Raw genomic sequence first — 16,419 nt, 5'->3', positions numbered from 1 at the left:
CTTCCAGGCAACCGCTATGCTAACTCTGTCACTCCAGCCTGGCTTTGCCTTTTGGAGAATTCCGTATCCCCATCCATGCTGTTTACATGTCTGCTTCTCTCACCGAACACAGTCATTTTGAAGCAGGATCCTGTCGTCTGTCATTGCTCCTCACTGTTCCGTAGCGGATCCCTTAGTGACGGGCAGAGCCATTTGTGTTCTGCTTTGCCTGTTGACAGTCACATGAGTTTCTAGCTTTTGGCAACGATACCCAGAGCCACTGTGAACATTCTTGTTCACGTCTTCTTGTACATATGTTTCCATTTATTTTGGGTAAATATGGGGGAGTGAGAATCCTGGATCATAGGGTAGGTACATGTTTAACTTCAGCAGAAGCTGCCAAACTGTCTTCCCGGGCAGGCAGACAATCTGGCCAACTGATTTCAACAACCCATCTTACCAGCCAGAATGAGCACCAACTGCCCTCCTTCCCAGAGACTACACAACTAGTCTGTGGGTTTCTGGAGGCTGCAGTGACTTCAGGAGCCACACTGGCACTGGCCAGAGGCAGATGAGAGATGTGGAAAGATGCCCACATGGTTTGATGCCCAACATCTTCCTAGCTCCGCTGCGGACCTCCCAGGGCCTGTATGCAGAGAAATTCGGAGATGTCCCAAATGTCCTTATGAAAGCCGGACTGCAGAGTGGGGCAGAAGGGAAGGCCATTAGTAACTGCCGAGGAAGGCAACAGAAAGACCCATTCCCAGTCCTGAACACCAATGCTTGGAGGTGGATCAACGGGACACCACTGAAGATATGACCTTTCCGACGGCTAGCACCCCGGAGCCAGCAGTGAGAGGTTTATTGTGGTTAGCCCTCTATCCCGAGGCTCCCCATGTCTGAATTTCCTGCCCTTCATCTACAGCCAGTAAGGGTTGGGTCTCGACTGCTATGGTTTCCCAAAGTTGTAGAAAACTGTCTTTAATGAAAAAGGATGTAGCGACCGCTTTCAGTCAAAGCACTGACTCTTCCCTTGGGCCTGCAAACATCCAATGGGCCATGAGAGAAGCCACCATAAAAACTTGGTCTCTCACATGGGGATGTCATTCGTTCAATTGGTAGAATGCTTGCCTAACATGCACACACACACACACACACACACACACACACACACACACACAAACCTGGACCAATCCCAGCACTACGAAAACTGAGTGTGGTGATCACACCTGTAATCACCTCACAGAGGAAGTGGAAGCGAAAGGATCAGAAGCTTCACGTCATTGTTGACTACAAAACCCTCCTAAGATACCTGAGATTCCAGCTTTAAGAGAAAGAGACAGAGAGAGACAGAGAGAGAGAGGGAGAGATCTTGAAACCTTGTCTCAAAAAACCAAAAAAAAAAAAAAAAAAAAAGCAAGGAGATGAATCCATAGGTGAGGGTTCTGACACAATGCCTAATGTCCTGGATTGGGTCCCCAGGCTCCGTATGGTGGAGAGAGAGAAAAATAAGTGGAGTCCCAGAGTTTGTGTTCTGGCTTCAGGGTGCACACTTTGGCATGTATGCCAAGTACAGAGAGAGAGAGAGCGAAACTAAATTTCTAACCCCATTTTGAATCTCTCTCAAGTCTCTCGAGTCCCTAGATCCCGCAGTCCCTGGGGGCTGACTATATGGCAATATGGCAATGGTGTTGCCGCATCTAAGCCCCGCCTTCAGATTACCCAACCATAGGTAACTGGTGCCAGCCAGGGTGGCTGCCGTGGACCCTCTCATCTACCTCTGACAGGCTGGAGAACATCTCTGCAACCTGGGTGCTCCCTGCCATTGTCCAGTCCTTCACCTGAGCCAGACCAACTAGTTTGAAGTGACCGTGGCCCAGGATCCAAACTTGTGACCCACGTCTGATTTGAAGGCAACCTGGGGCTTTGTCCCCCCAGCCTTTACTGAACCCTACAGCCTCAAGATGCAAAGAGCTTGTTTCTTTTTCTGTCCTTTTCTCTTCTTTCCTTATTTTTTACCCAGGGATTTTGTTTGGTTTTTGTTCTGCTTTTTGCTTGCCTGTTTTTGAGACAGGCCTCTTTACAAAGCGCAGGCTAGCCTAGAACTTGGGACCCTCCTGTCCGCCTTCCAAACACTAGGGTTGCAGTCACGTGCAGCCATGCCTGGCTTCTTCAAGCTTCTTGAGTCAGCTCAAGCTAGTCCAGTTTCTGCAATGAAATACTTGAGGCAGATTAACTTTTTAAAGAAGAGTATTTAATGTAACTCGAAAATTTCGAGGTCCTAAGTCCCAAGATAGCAGGGCCCTGCTGAGCCGGCCTCTGGTGAGGACCTGACATGGATGGTGTCACGGTGAAGGCAGACAAAGGAATGAACGTGTCACAGTGGAAGCCCAGACAGCCATGCCAGGCTGGTCTTCCTCTCAGGTCTTACATCTACCTATTTAATTGCTAATCCCAAAGGCAACTCCCCCAACGACCTTAGGACCTCCCACATGGACCCTCCTCTTTATGCCCTGGTGTGTGGACCCTGAGGAGAGGGTGCAGAACACAGCCAAACCTTAGCAGTGTCCCTCCTTCTTCCTTTTGTTAAATTGATTTTTTTCTAGATGGGGTTTCTCTGTGTAACAGCGCTGACTGTCCTGCAACCTGCTTTGTAAATCACACAGGCCTCAAACTCACAGAGATCCGCCTGCCTCTGCCTCCCTAGTGCTAGGATTCAAGGCATGTGCCACCACAGCCGGCTCCCTTCTCCCTCCTTTAAGTATGCCTTTGCAGTAGATACACGCACACACACACACACACACACACACACACACACACACACACACCATTTAGTAACCATCTACCTCCAGTTTTCTTCTCTCCAGCAACGGAGCTCACCCCCTAGTTCATTGAGGCCAAATGGCTAAGTAGAATAGATGCAGACTCTCATTTCCCTCCCCCACCACCACTCCCAAGGTACCTGGGTCACTCACCACATCTTACCAAGTCTTGGTCTCCTCCCCTTTAAAAATCCAGGGGCTAGTGTCCACACCACGGAGTGGCCTTCATTTGCTCACACCATGGCCAGTATTATTAGAAGTGTTTTACTCATTTACAGACTGGTCCATTGCTACCCCTGAAAAGGAAGGTTGGCTAGGAGCTGAAGCAGCAGCCTGCTTGATCTGCTGTAGATCTGCGACCTGAGCCACACGGCTGCTTACTCTTCTGCCCCAGAAGAGGAAGTGAAGGACTAATAAGTGCCCGCTCCTCCAAGCAGTGGAGCAAACCGGCAGAGAGGAACCAGGAGGTGTCTGCTCTCACAGACACCGTCTGGATTTAACCCCAGAAAACAAGACTGCTTCAGCATGGGTTCAAGGGCTGTATTTTACCATTTGGGTGTTTTTGTTTTGTTTTGTTTTTACATACGTGCAGGACAGGTTTCCACGTAAGCATGTCAAGCTTGGTACCTTCAAAGACCATCACTGGGCAGGTGTCTCTCAATACAGCCAGGTTCTCTGTCAGTCCCTCAGGGGTGATGAAATTGCTTGCTACCGATCCCAAAGGCAGCTTGCATAGCTCCAAGTCCCTCCCTTCTCTGCCCCAAAGTCATGGTTAATTATCAATATCCATTAGTCTCCACTTTATAAAATTCCTTAAATGACTCCAGGGCCACATGTCAGGGAATGACCCAAGACTGAAAAGATACTGGGCTGTGTTCTGTGCCCGAGTCACCAGGGAGTACCCTTCTGGCCATACCTACCTGACTCGGTCTCCAATATTCCAATAGTCTTCCAGCATCCCAGAAACCCCACCCAGTCTGCAGACCTAATGGCCACTGACCAAGTACCCATTCCCTTCCTCTCTGTGGATTTTATCAAAGCCTTTGCAGGTTAAGCAAGTTTTGTTCCTGTTCCCACTTGCACTGACCCTCCTGGGGTACCCCACAGCAACCCTTCTTTCTGAAAATCATGGGAGCATAGAGTTCTCATATTCTCTTCACCTCCAGAATCTACCTATGTGGCTCAACGCAGCTCTCCCGAGAGGAAGAGGACAGGAGCTACCCTCAGCGGTGAAGCAGAACAAAGACAGGAATGAAGGCAGTCTCAGTTGGCAGCAATGCTACACAATCAGAACTCCTGATGGCATATGGCACAGCTTGGGTGGTGACAGACTGTCCTCTTGAGGTCTCCCTGGCCACTAGCTGTGACGTTGCTTGTTCCCAAGCAAGCCAGAGAACCTTGACCCTCCAGGGACCTGCTATGGGCAAGGCAGTATAGGCCTGCCTCTTCCCCCAGCTTCTGTGCAGGGTGAGATGGCCCTGGATCCTCCCAGTGAGACAGTCTGTGAGTGCTTAGCTGATGCTCAAGTCATCTCCCCCACTTTGGGGCTCCTGGGGTTGCTACATCAAAATGCAAGAGAGTGTTGGCACATAGAACACTGTGAGAGCAATCAGATAACTATTTCTCAGCTGTTCTCTGTAGCTGGCCTGTGCAGAAACTTGTGGGGGGGAGGGAGGGAGGGAGGGGGAGAAAGAGAGAGGGAGGGAGGGAGGGAGGAAGGGAGGGGGAGAAAGAGAGAGAGAGAGAGGAAGGGAGGGAGGAGGACAAAGAGAGAGAGAGAGGGAGGGAGGGAGGGAAGGAGGGAGGGAGGGGGAGAAAGAGAGAAAGAGAGAGAGAGAGAGAGAGAGAGAGAGAGAGAGAGAGAGAGAATATGTGATGCACTTGCCTTGTGCATTTTTTGAGACATGTGCACCACATTTTTTGAGACAGAGTCTCTCATTCAACCTGGAGTGTGCCATTTCAGCTGAGCTGGCTGCCCAGCAAGACCCAAGAGATGGAGCTACTGGCATTGCATTGCTGTCTTCTACTTCTGTGCAGATTCTGTTGATTCAAATTCAGGTTCTCAGGCCTGCACAGCACGTTACCGATGGACCCAACTCTTGTGTTGTGAATGTGATGCTCATGGTAACTCCAGGAGGTAGGCAGGGTTACCTCCACTTTGTAAATGGAACACTATAAACGGAGGCCAGAAAGCCTCCATCTCTAAGCCGGTGTCTAAGCCAGGACTGGAGGCCAGAAAGCCTCCATCTCCAAGGGCAGGCTTTTGCTGCTGCCAGAAGCTAACCAGAGCAGCTTTTTTAAAAAAAGACTATGAGAGATGCATGGCCCTGGGCCTCTTCTCCAGACTGGAGGCCCCCGGCTACCCTTCAGTGTTTTATGGAAGCACCTTTAGAAAGAGGATGTGATGCAGTAGGACCAGCCACCTCCCAGCCTCTCCCTGCGTCCCTCTTCACCCAGCAGCCACCACCCCTCATCCTGGACCCACAAGCAGACACCACACCACAGCTGGATCTGTGAGAAGATGCAGATTTATTTGGGGAACAGACTTGGCATCCTGAACCCTAACCCTTCATCCCATACCTCCTAAAAACAACCCTGGTAGCTCCGACAGTCACAAGCTTGTCCCCAGGGTTGAACCGGACCCAGAGTAGAGCAACGACCTCAGAGTCAAGGCCTGGGGCCTGTCACCACCTGAGTAACCTCCACCCACCTACCCCCATTCCCTAGAGTCCAGGAAAACCCAACCAGAGGCCAAGTCCTGCCCACAGTGGCTGGTACAGGAACATCTGCAGGTTCCTCTCTGTAGAAAAACAATTCCAACCAAGTCACCAAGCCCCAGCAGTGCTGGGAATAGCCAGCGTGACACTCAAGGAGAAGATGGCCAGGGACTGAGAAGAAAAGGAAGCTGAACCCCAATATCCATATTCGAGGCTGCTCTAGGAGGAGGCCTGGTTTCCGTGCCCAAGTCTGAGGGGTTCGAAGAAATGAAGTCAGAGAGTATCAGCAGCTTCCTCCAACTCAGCTTGGATGCCGTGGCCTCCTCTTCCCTAAACGTGAGGGACCTGGAAACAATTTCCCCCCATCCTTTTGGAAATAGGGAACCACAGGTCCTGAGCTGCCATGCTGCACCCAGGCAGCCCAAGGGCCCAAACACACAGTGTGGTGCAAACGTCTTCAAGTGAGGTGCATGCAAGAAAACCTTCTGCCAAGCACAGTGCGTTACCGCATAGGCCGCCCCCAGCTGGAGTCCAGACTGACTCCTGTCTTCCTGGATAATGCCTGTCTCCGGCTTCTCTCTGCCAGAGAATATGCACCAGGGATGTAGCCCTTGACTTCCACGGGCTTCCACACCAGGCTCCTCTGATCCCACAGCGGATAAGCCGATTCATAGTACATCACGGTTAGCTGTAGCTCTCAGGCCTAGGACTCCTACACAATGACCCGGGGCCCATCAGTGACCCCCCAAAGGAACTCCAGACACAGACTCAGACACTCAACATCAGGGACCATCACCAACATGCCTTGCCCTCTTCCCACCCCACCCGCAGACCCCTGTAGGTGACTCCCAGCCAAAGGCTCGGATGCTCGGGTGTCCTCTGCTACTGGTCCTAGGGGATGCCAACTGGACTTATGGGATGGTGTAGAGCATTGCATGCTGGTATATTCAGCGGGGCTTCTCCATTTCCTACACTGCCCTCCAGAGCTCTGTAAACCCTGGCGCAGCATGGACTGGGGAGGGCTGCCCTACCACAGGTCCTTCACACCTTCACTACCCAAGCGACTTCTGCACCCGCCATCTTCCTGGGTGGCCTCAAGTCATCAACCCGAGAACTAGGTTGATGGTGGCATAGGAGGAAGAGATTTGTATTAATATCTTGCTTAGGTGACATCTCTCAAAGCACACAAAAGTCCAGGGAAGGGTGGCAGGGCAAGGCGAGGCAGGGCGGAGGATAGATGTAGGAACAGGACAAGGGGCTCGGGACCACCCGGGCTCTTCTCTCGGGGCATCCTTTGCCCTGGAGGGTACCTAGACATTCTCTTCCTCGGGCATCCCAGCACCCAGGATGGGCTCATGGGTGGCCCTCTTTAACCATCCATGGAGTGGGTGGAGCAAGGCTTCAGGTCCACAGTCCAGTCCTCCTGGGACACCTGCTTGGCACTGTAGAAAGACAGATCCTGGCATCCTCAGTGGAACTCCTGGCTCTGAGGGGAGACAACACCAGTCAGCAGAGGGAAATGACTCCCAAGGCTGAGCTACAAGCTGGGCAGGGACCAGGCTTCTGCTTTGCAAGGGAATCAGAGACATGCCCCCATCCCTGTTCCTTGCTGGTCCACGGATCCTATCCCTTTCCTGCTATCTTCAGGGTCACTTCTCCTGTTCTTTAGATCCCAAAATCATCAGTGCCTGAAGAAAGGGCTCCCAGCGCTCAGCATTAGACCCCAGAGCTGTGGCCACAAGGCTAACACTGCCCCTGGCTATTACAGTGACAAAAACAAGAACTTCCTCTCTCCTGGGGCTGCCTGGAAACTTCCAGTCCACACTAAGCCAGGATCAAAGCAGGGTGTCTCTTGGGGAGCAGGGCAAGAAGCAGTGTGGCCAAGCTCCAGACCTGGGCTGTAAGGTTTGTCCCAGCAGGAGGAAGGTTCTCACACCTGTGAGGACCTCTGTCCCTTAGCCTAAGCCTAAACTCCACCCTGAGGAGAAAACAGAACCAACTAAGGGGCATGTGGAGGAGCAGAAAAGGAAAGGCAGCTATGAGGCAAAGTGGAAAGAGGAGGTGGAGATAGAGCTGAGTGCGTGTGAGCACACAAGTGTGGGGGATGCAAGGCCTATCACACCTGTACACTAGGAATGGGTGTTACCTAACCACAAGATCATTTCCAGTACCAAGTACCAAGCCCCACCGCTGTGAAGTCCAGGCTCCACCCTCTGGTCATACCTGGTAGATGAGCGTCAAGTCAGGAGATGAACAAATAGGATAGCCAGACCAATATTCAGCAGGATCACCATACAGATAAGGACAGTGTTGGGTACCTGAAGGCATGAAGGAAGGCTGTCTGAGTCCCCAGGACCTCGAGACACCCCCACATCCCCAACCAGGTCACAAGGCTGGGACGAGAAGTCAGGATTTCTGGAAGGTACTTCCTAAAAACATCCTGATTTGTCCTCAGCTGGACCCTGCATCCTGGTCCAACCGGGAGAATCCTTGGAACTAATTAACCCAATGCACCAGAGCCTCAAAAGGTCATATGACAAGTCACAGGGAGGGCGGTCTGGAGCTCCTACTACTCGCCTTGCCTTCCCGATGGTTGGCTTTACTCTCAGCTGCTGTGCTGGGTTCCTGGACTCCAACAGAGGCCCAGAACTAAAGCCCTGTGGGGCTCCTCCTCCACCCCCAGGAAGTCCTCCCTGCTGTATCCTGAACGGAGAGGTGACTGGTACCCTGGAGGAATGCCATAGACTCAGCAGATACCCTCAGTCTCCTACGGGCCGCTGCTCCTCTGCCTAGTGTCCCACTACCTCTGCAGTTGGCTCTTGTCCTGTCTCACCTTCAATTCCCCCGAGTCATTACACACACACACACACACACACACACACACACACACACACACGGGGGGGGGGGGCGCTGGAGCCCCAGAGAACTTAGAGGCTGGCCTCTGTACGCAGCATCCTCACCTCCTCTACCTCCACCTCGGCCTCGGCAGCCAGCGCCACTTCCTTACGACCCTTCTTCTTGACCTTGCTCAGCCCTCGGGCCTCTGTCTTGCGCGCCTTGGCCTTGGGCTCGGCTCTAGGAACAATGGGCTTGGGTTCCAGAGTGGCGGTTGTGGCGGGCACCGGACTTCGCCGTGCAGGGGGCTGCTCCTCCGGGGCGGTGGCGGAGGCAGGGGATGGGGGCGCTGAGTTGGATCCGGAAACTTCGGGCTCCAGCTCGGGCTCGTCCTCCAAGGGCGGGGGCTCGGGAGGCCCGGTGCGCACGGCATAGCTGTGGTAGCCGCGGTACATCGCCACCTCCGGTTCCCGCGACGGCGCGGGCGGCGGCTGCAGCGCCTCAATAGCCATGTGCTCCGAGGCTGGACGTGCAGGGCTGCGACGGCCCGCGCCATCGGATGGCGTTACGGGCCGACTGCCCTCTCCACCGGGCTCGCCGTTCCAGGCGCCCGGACTCAGCAGGCCGTCCTTGGACGCCCCGGGTCGGGGCCTCTTGGGTTGTGGGGGCGTCCCGGTCGGAGACGGAGGTCCGCCCTCGGGCTGCGGGGTCTCGCGCTCGTGCAGCTGCGGGCTCTCCCGGGGCCGCTCCGGGAGGCCGGCGCCCGCACCCCGCTCTGGGGGCTCCAGCAGGCTCTGCGAGTTCTCCAGGATCTCCTGGAGCAACCGACGCTTTTGATACTCTGGGCCTGCCAGGGACAACAGAAAGAGATAGGCTTCGAACCCAAGGCCTGTTTGGCAGTCCTGGGCCAGACGTCTGTGAGCCGCATTCATTTACTAGGCCGCCATTCATTGCACTGAGGGTCAGGCTGTGGTGGCAGCAGTCAATTTTAGTAACCCTGTGAGGTAGGTGAGATTGTGAATTCTGTTGCACAGAGGAAAAGGACACTCAGAGACATTAAGTCATTTGCCCAGCATCACACAGCAAAAGGTCCAGATGATGCGTTTATCTGCTCTCTTTCCATTCATTTGTTTGAAACCATCCATTTGTTGGAAAAATGGGCTTAGTCACCCCATTCCTATTCTTTAAAAGTTTACTTTGCAAAAGCTGCTGAACAGGGGTCACCCAACGAAGGTTACTGCTGTCCTTCTTGTGACCAGCAGGGGGAACACTGTGACTAGAAAGAAGACGCACCCCCTGCAATCACCGACAGACCTTTGGATGGCGAGCTGCAGTCAGAATGATGTTCCAATCTCCGCACTCAGCAGCCAGCGCCGCAACTCGGTCAAGCGCAGACTGTGTCCCCTCCCCGATTCTTCACTCAGCCTCACCCCCACCGCTTGTTGTACCCTCTAGCTTCCTGAATGACACTCTATCCCATTTCCGTACTTTGAACCAGCAACCCTCTCTTCTAGCTCCATCTGCCGGAGCATCCAGTAGGTCTACCTGTGCAGTGGCTCTCAAAGATGATTTCATGTGCTCCATCGCCTGCTCTGGATCTCATTAGGCTTGTCGCTCAAGAGCTCCACCCAGACCCACCGAATCAGGAACTCAAGAATGAGCCCAGTCAGGGTCAAGTCGGACCCACAGACCTGGCCAGGGTCCAGAGTCCCGGTCTGACCATTCGGTTAGAACCCGTCCTCCATGTGAGATGTAGAAGACAGGAGCTGCAGCCACTGAAGTTCGCAGTAATCTTTACATGCACTTAGTTCATGCCCAGAAAGTGGGCACTGTTCTTGTACCCATGTCACAGCTCAGGGGTTGAGGGTTGCCATTCGCCTTGCACAACGTCTCAAAGCTGGTGAGTAGCAGGCAAGGATTTAAACGTACGAATCCGTGTTAACCAAGGCAAAGCTGCCTGTGTGACTCTTTCTGATTCTGGGTCCTAGCTGCATGTCCCCAGAGTCCAGCATGTTATCTGACACACAAGCAGTGCCTGATCAATGCCCCCACTGTTGCAGAATATTTGTTTAACGATGTAAACATGTGTTGCATTTCTTTAATTATGTAAAGGTGTATTGCATTTTTTTATGTTGGAGAGCATTTGTTTAACTATGTAAAGGTCGTTGCATTTGTTTAATAATGTAAAGATGTGTTTACTTGCCTCCCTTAGCACCTTATTGGTCTAATAAAAAGCTGAATGGCCAATAGCAAGGGAAGAGGTATGGGCAGGACTTTTGAGCATGGAGAATAAATAAGAGGATGTATTTAGGTTCGGAAAAAGAAGAAAGAAAGGAGATGACAGGAAGGCTCCAGGGGTCAACCAGCAAGACATGCAGAAAGCAGAAAAGTAGGAAATACAGAATGAAAGAAAGGCAAAAAGCCCAGAGCCAAAATGTAGATGAATAAAAACAGGTTCAATTAAGTTAAAAGAGCTGGGTGACAAATCTAAGCTGAGGCTGAGCGTTCATAGTTAATAATAAATCTCTGTGGCTTTATTTGGGAGCTGGTTGGTGACCCAAAGAAAATTCTAACCATATCCCACAAACTTTTGAAAGTACAGAGAGCCCTTTGACCCCACCCCCACCCCAATGCACCAGAGACCTGTTCATCTCGGCATCGCCAGCTCCCCTCATCTCTCTTGCCAAGAGAAGGGACAAGAGACAAGCTGGGGTGGGTCCCGTCCACGGCTGGGAGCCTCATCTATCCGGTCCCAGGCTTGCACAGAGGCGGAGATGTGTGTCACCCATTAACCCTGTATCCTCTCACCTCTTGTTTGTACCACACCCACAGGTTCCAAAACTCTTAAGCATTCAGAGTTCTGCTTAGGCATCTCCACCTTGTAGCAAGCGAGGAAAAGAACCCACCCAAGGACTCCCCTGCCCACTCCACCTTTGGCTGGCCCTACCTGGCTGGTAGAAGTCTGGGGCCAGCTCCTTGGCCAATGTGCGGGCAATGTTGGATTCCTGGTTGGCAGCCAGGGCAGCCTGTTCTGAGGCCTCAGCCTTGGCTTTGGCGTGACTTGTCCTAAGGAGACAATATGGTGGGAGATTTAGAATCTAGCTCTCTGGCCATCCTGTCTAAGACAGCGAGTCACCCTGGACAGAGGTTCCCACTTGGAATATGAGTATTACAATCCCCTGGCCCAGACTATGAGGCTTTCCCTAAGCCAGTCCTCTAGTTTCTAGGTATACACAGACTGTATTCCCCCAGCCTCCCTTACACTTAGGTACAGTTAGATGACTGCACCCTTCCCAGTGCATTCTGGGAAGACCTGTCATATGTTATTTCCAGGTCTGATCAATAAAGCCCTTTTCCCTGTGACTGGTTGAATACAGAAGAGGCTATCAACCCCAGAACAGGGTGTTTAACCTCTTTCATGTCACTGATTCTCCCTCCTTTGGCCAACTGATGAAGCCTGTAGACCCCTCCTTCAGACAATGTTTTGCTTTGCTATTGAGACAGGTCTCTCACCGTCTAGCCCTGGATGGCCTCGAACTTGCTGTGTAAACCAGGTGGGTCTTGAGCTCCCAGAGACTCGCCTGCCTCTGCCTCTCAAGTGCTGGAATTAAAACCATGCACCATCCCATTTGCCAGAACCATGTTTTAATTACAGACAAAAAGAGACAGGCGAGATAGCTCAGTAGGTAAAGGTGCTTGCCAGGTAAGCCTAGACTAGAATTCAATCTTGTGGACCCATGTGAAGGTAGAAGAAAGAAACCAACTCCACAGAGTTGTCCTGTGACCTCCCTGCAAACATACACACATCATAAACATACAATAATAATAATGATAACAACAAGGTTTTAAAATGTGCAAAGTGTATGGGGTTGTGAAGAGCTGCAGCTGGATTGATACACTTAATAAAATATTTTAAAAAAAAACAAACCTGAGGGGCTGGAGTGATGGCTCAGTAGCTAAAAGTCTATCTATTCTGACAACCCAAGTATGGGTCCTAGAACCTACATCAGGTGGCTCACAGCTGCTTGTAACTCTGGCTTCAGGGGATCCAACAGCCTCTTTGAACTATTGAGCACATACATCCATATACAGATGCCTGATAAAAAACAACTCTTAAGAAATACATAAAAGAACAAATTCATAATATGACACTGACAATAAAAATATCTACCAGGTCTACTAACCGTCACAATTTAAAAGTATAAATGAACAGAGCTAGATGATTTCTATTAGAGACAAAGTCGTAGGTACAGCTAGTATTTCTATGGCCTACTGCCTATTCCCAGAACTGAAGGAAATACCAACCTTCAGTTTACATGTGCACGGGCACTTTGGGCACCCGACCCAGACCCTTCATGGAGCAAATGTACCTGCCTTAGCTGCTGTGACTGCCAACTGCCCATGACTCCATGCCACCCCAGGAAACTGCAACCAGCAAAGCTACTGTGCTCAAAGGGAAAGTGCCCCTTCCCCAACCCCAGAGAGTCTCCTGCAGACCGGATGATGCCATCCTGCTCCCTCTGCAGCCACCAAGTTCCCACCCCCCCCCAGGCCCCTGTGCTAAACTCAAACTGGTCTGAAACTGAGACCAGTCCTTACATCACCCCTTCCTTTCCTGTCTATCTGCTTTTCACTGACCCCTCTCCTGAGAGCATCTTCTCGGCATCCTAGCTTAGGGAATCGTCACCTCAGGCTGTGTCTCTTGGGACGTGGACCCCTGAATTCCGTCCACAGAACCTCTGGTTCTGCAAGACATGCAGTAGAGGAACTGGAGAGATGGCTCAGCAGTTAAGATCACTGGCGCTGGGAACTGATCCAGGGTCAATTCCCACACCCTCATGGCAACTCACAACCATCTATAAATTCAGTCCCGGGGGATCTGATGCCCTCTTCTGGCCTCTGTGGGTCATGTACACACGTGGTGCACATACATTCAGGTCAAACACCCATACACATAGAGACTTTTTTTAACTAATAAAATTATTTTACTAGAAGAAACAGAGCAGAGGACCCGAGCCTGTCTGTCAGTGCGTAGAAGGAAGACTCTTCCTGAAGTCCCACACTGGAATGCCACAGGAACAAGGCTAAACATTTGTCCTGCCGCATGCTTGGCATTGGAGAGATATTTGTATCAGCTGTTGGCACAGTCTGTCATGACTAACTGAGAAACAATGCCCACCTCAGTAACAGCCCCTATTCACAAACAGGCCGGGCGCTGTCCCGAAGGAGTTGCAGAGGAAGCTGGTGCTCCCACTCTCCTCATTTTACATAGGAGGAAACTGAGGCACAGACAGGTTAATTAGGATGCTGAAGGGCTGCCAAGGAATGTGGAAGTTGGCACTTTGGACCCTGACTCCAAATTCTGTGTATCTGATGACAGCTTTGGAGTGTCGGCTGGGGCCGAGGCTGACCACCCTGACTGGGTAAGGCAGCTCAGCCCTGCTACATGACAGCAGGGGTTTCAGGTCACAGCTGTGAGGTGTGTCCAGAGGGGGCTTAGAGAACCTGAGGATACAGGACAAGAAAACTTCTTGTAGAGTGTCGGTGGAGGTTGGCTCCTGGGGGACGGGGCGGCAGGAATTCAGTCAGGTATGGGGCTGGAGACTTGATGAAACAGAAGAAACCAACCCAGGAACTCGGTGAGGAAGTGACGGCGCTGCAGAACTGGAGCCCACGCTCTACCCACAGGCTCGCCTTCCACACGTCTGATCTCCAATCACATAGCTCAGATTCCCAGACCCCATCTTCTCCACCAGGCCATACAGTCTCACTCTTTGCTTCAGGAAAGACTCAGTCTATAAATATACACACATACACCCATGTGCACACACAGTCAGGAGCTTCCCAGGTCACGGTGCATACACACAGGTACCTGTGTGCACACCTGCTCCAGAAGCTTCATGGTGAAAGGCAAGACTTTGGGGGATCGAAAGCTTTGCCCCTCAGTTTTGGCTCTGTGGGTTTAGGTGAGGTGAGACACTCAGATGACCAAAAACCTCAGTAAACAAGACAAATCATATTTTATTTTTTGCTTATTTACATGTGTGCCATGAGCACATGTGTATATATGCTTTGCATGTGTGTAGGTACGTGTGAGTTCATGTGTGTGTCAAGCATATGGAATCCTGAGGTCCATGTAGGTAATCACCCTAATCACTCTTCTGTCTTCACTGAATCACTGAGACGGGGTCTCTCAACCAAACCCAGGGTCTTGCTAATCAGTTTGTTCCGGGTCCTGCCTTCATATTCTGACAAAAGGAACTACAGGAGTGCCGCCCCACTCACTTGGCATTCATGTGGATTCTGGGGGCCGGACCTCCATGTCTCATGATTCCACAGCAAGCGTTTTAACCGCTGAAACACCTAGCCTCTCCAGATCACATTTTAATGCAATATTTTACAGTAAAATTAGTACAAACATAAAATGCCAGATGAACAAACAAGGAAGAATATCTTAAATAAAGACGAAAAGGGTGTCTGCACCTCACCTTACCCCAGTTCAACTCCAGCAGGACCCCAGAGCCTCCGGCATGTGGCTTTCTCTTTGTACCAGGGAAGGGTGGAGAGGATAATCCTCCCCGTGTTGAATTTCTGAGAACTGAAATGAGTGGCAGGTGGGACATGTTTCCTACATCAGGATGACAGTGAAGGCAGGTGATGGTGGTGGTGGTTAGGGCCAGAAGACATTTTGACATCAGAACAGCGTGGTAGGTAAGCCCCCTTGCTCAATCTGACCTGTGGTGGATATGTATGAGAAAAGCCACTTCCCTGGGAACCTGGAACCTCAGGTGGGAGAAAGAGAAATCCTAGGCTGACCTTCCTGCTGAGAAGATGCCCTTTTTTGGGCATATGAGCTGAAGGACTCCTCTTCCCTGCGGACATGGGAAGCTGGCAGCCAGGACAGGCATGGAGATGGAGGTGGCCACGCTGTTCCAGGCATGAGGGCCGCGGAGACGGCAGGAAGCAAATGCTCTGTCCACCCCATAGCCTGGCTGGCTGGCTCCTTATCAGTCTTTCTCCCTGCACCCACTGGTCCGGACTCTCTGGGTCCCCAAGCCAGCCACCCCCTCATTCCCTGTCCTTATGTCTCCACCCTGCCTGCACCTGCCTTCTCTGTATTTGCCCTGCACGTGTGTCCAGAGAATCTGCTCCTCCTTATACCTGAGGGCCTCGCCTTCCAACCATGCTCTAAATGTGGCCCAGCTCTGCTGCACAGCCTGATTTCAGGCCTCTCCGCTAGAGGTGACCTTTTGGAGTGGGAATTGCCACACCCAGTTCAAGGTAGCTTTCACGGGGTGCATCAGGCGACCCTGGAGTGAAGGTCGGGTGGCACTGCTGTCACCCAGAGGCCACCGCTCTTCGTCAGTACCACTTGGCCACTGAGCAGTCCCCAGCATCATCACCACCTGGGGTTCATCAGAATGCCAGTTCTCAAACTACACTGGAAACCTACTGATTCAGAATGGAAGTGACCTGTGCCCTGCAAGCTGTCCAGTCCCTCTTCTGCTGACTCCAGTTTGAGAAGCAAGTGTCCACAGTGCTGAGGCCAGCTCCATCCTAAGCTGTCCCCAACCTGCTGGTGGGGGTGGGGTAGGAGCCTTGGATGACTGTCTTTAAGCACCAGCGGCCCTCTCCAGCCCAGGCTGTAATAGGAAGCACAGGGGTAGTACTTCTTTCCCTCTGGCCACTCCTACATCCAGATGTGGCCTCTGAGTGAGGGTCCCCTAGGGTGGTGCTGTGCCTGCTGGGGGGAGGGAGGGGAGCAGTAACTGGGGCAAGGGGAGGGGCAGGGAGACGAGCTCTTCTTGGTAGCTTTTGGATTATCTTTCAGCAGCCGGGTTAAAAATAAGGTTGGTAGTTCTGGAATGGTGCAGGGACATCACTCAGCGCGGCCACTTTGGGGAGCATTTACCCGCCCCCACCCGACACCACCTCTTTTTCCCATACCTAGGCTCCAGGCTGCTTGATCAGAGCCAGTATTTTTCCCTATTGCCCACACCACATATGAGTGGCTTCTTGGAGCCAAAGGAGGATGATGTGCTCTGACTCCAGGACTTAGGTTGGTC

The 16,419-nt window shown here is 52.0% G+C and overlaps 1 protein-coding gene across 1 annotated transcript in view; it reads right to left on the bottom strand.

Moving 5' to 3' along the window:
• Positions 1 to 5,311: 5,311 nt before the first annotated feature.
• Positions 5,312 to 16,419, bottom strand: part of Jph2 (junctophilin 2) — a 65,191-nt gene continuing 54,083 nt past the window's right edge. The window contains exons 3-6 of the mRNA XM_087911043.1: positions 11,301 to 11,419; positions 8,479 to 9,200; positions 7,742 to 7,836; positions 5,312 to 7,004 (exon numbers count right to left, since the gene is read on the bottom strand). Of these exons, the coding sequence (XP_087767169.1) occupies positions 7,756 to 7,836; positions 8,479 to 9,200; positions 11,301 to 11,419 (922 nt within the window). The 3' untranslated portion in view covers positions 5,312 to 7,004; positions 7,742 to 7,755. The remainder of the gene's footprint in view (positions 7,005 to 7,741; positions 7,837 to 8,478; positions 9,201 to 11,300; positions 11,420 to 16,419) is intronic.

This window comes from Myodes glareolus, chromosome 10, assembly GCF_982192425.1.
Source record: "Myodes glareolus chromosome 10, mMyoGla1.1, whole genome shotgun sequence".
Classification (NCBI taxonomy): Eukaryota; Metazoa; Chordata; class Mammalia; order Rodentia; family Cricetidae; genus Myodes; species Myodes glareolus.
The sequence above is the reverse complement of the archived record's forward strand: the minus strand, read 5'-3'. Positions and strand labels throughout refer to the sequence as shown.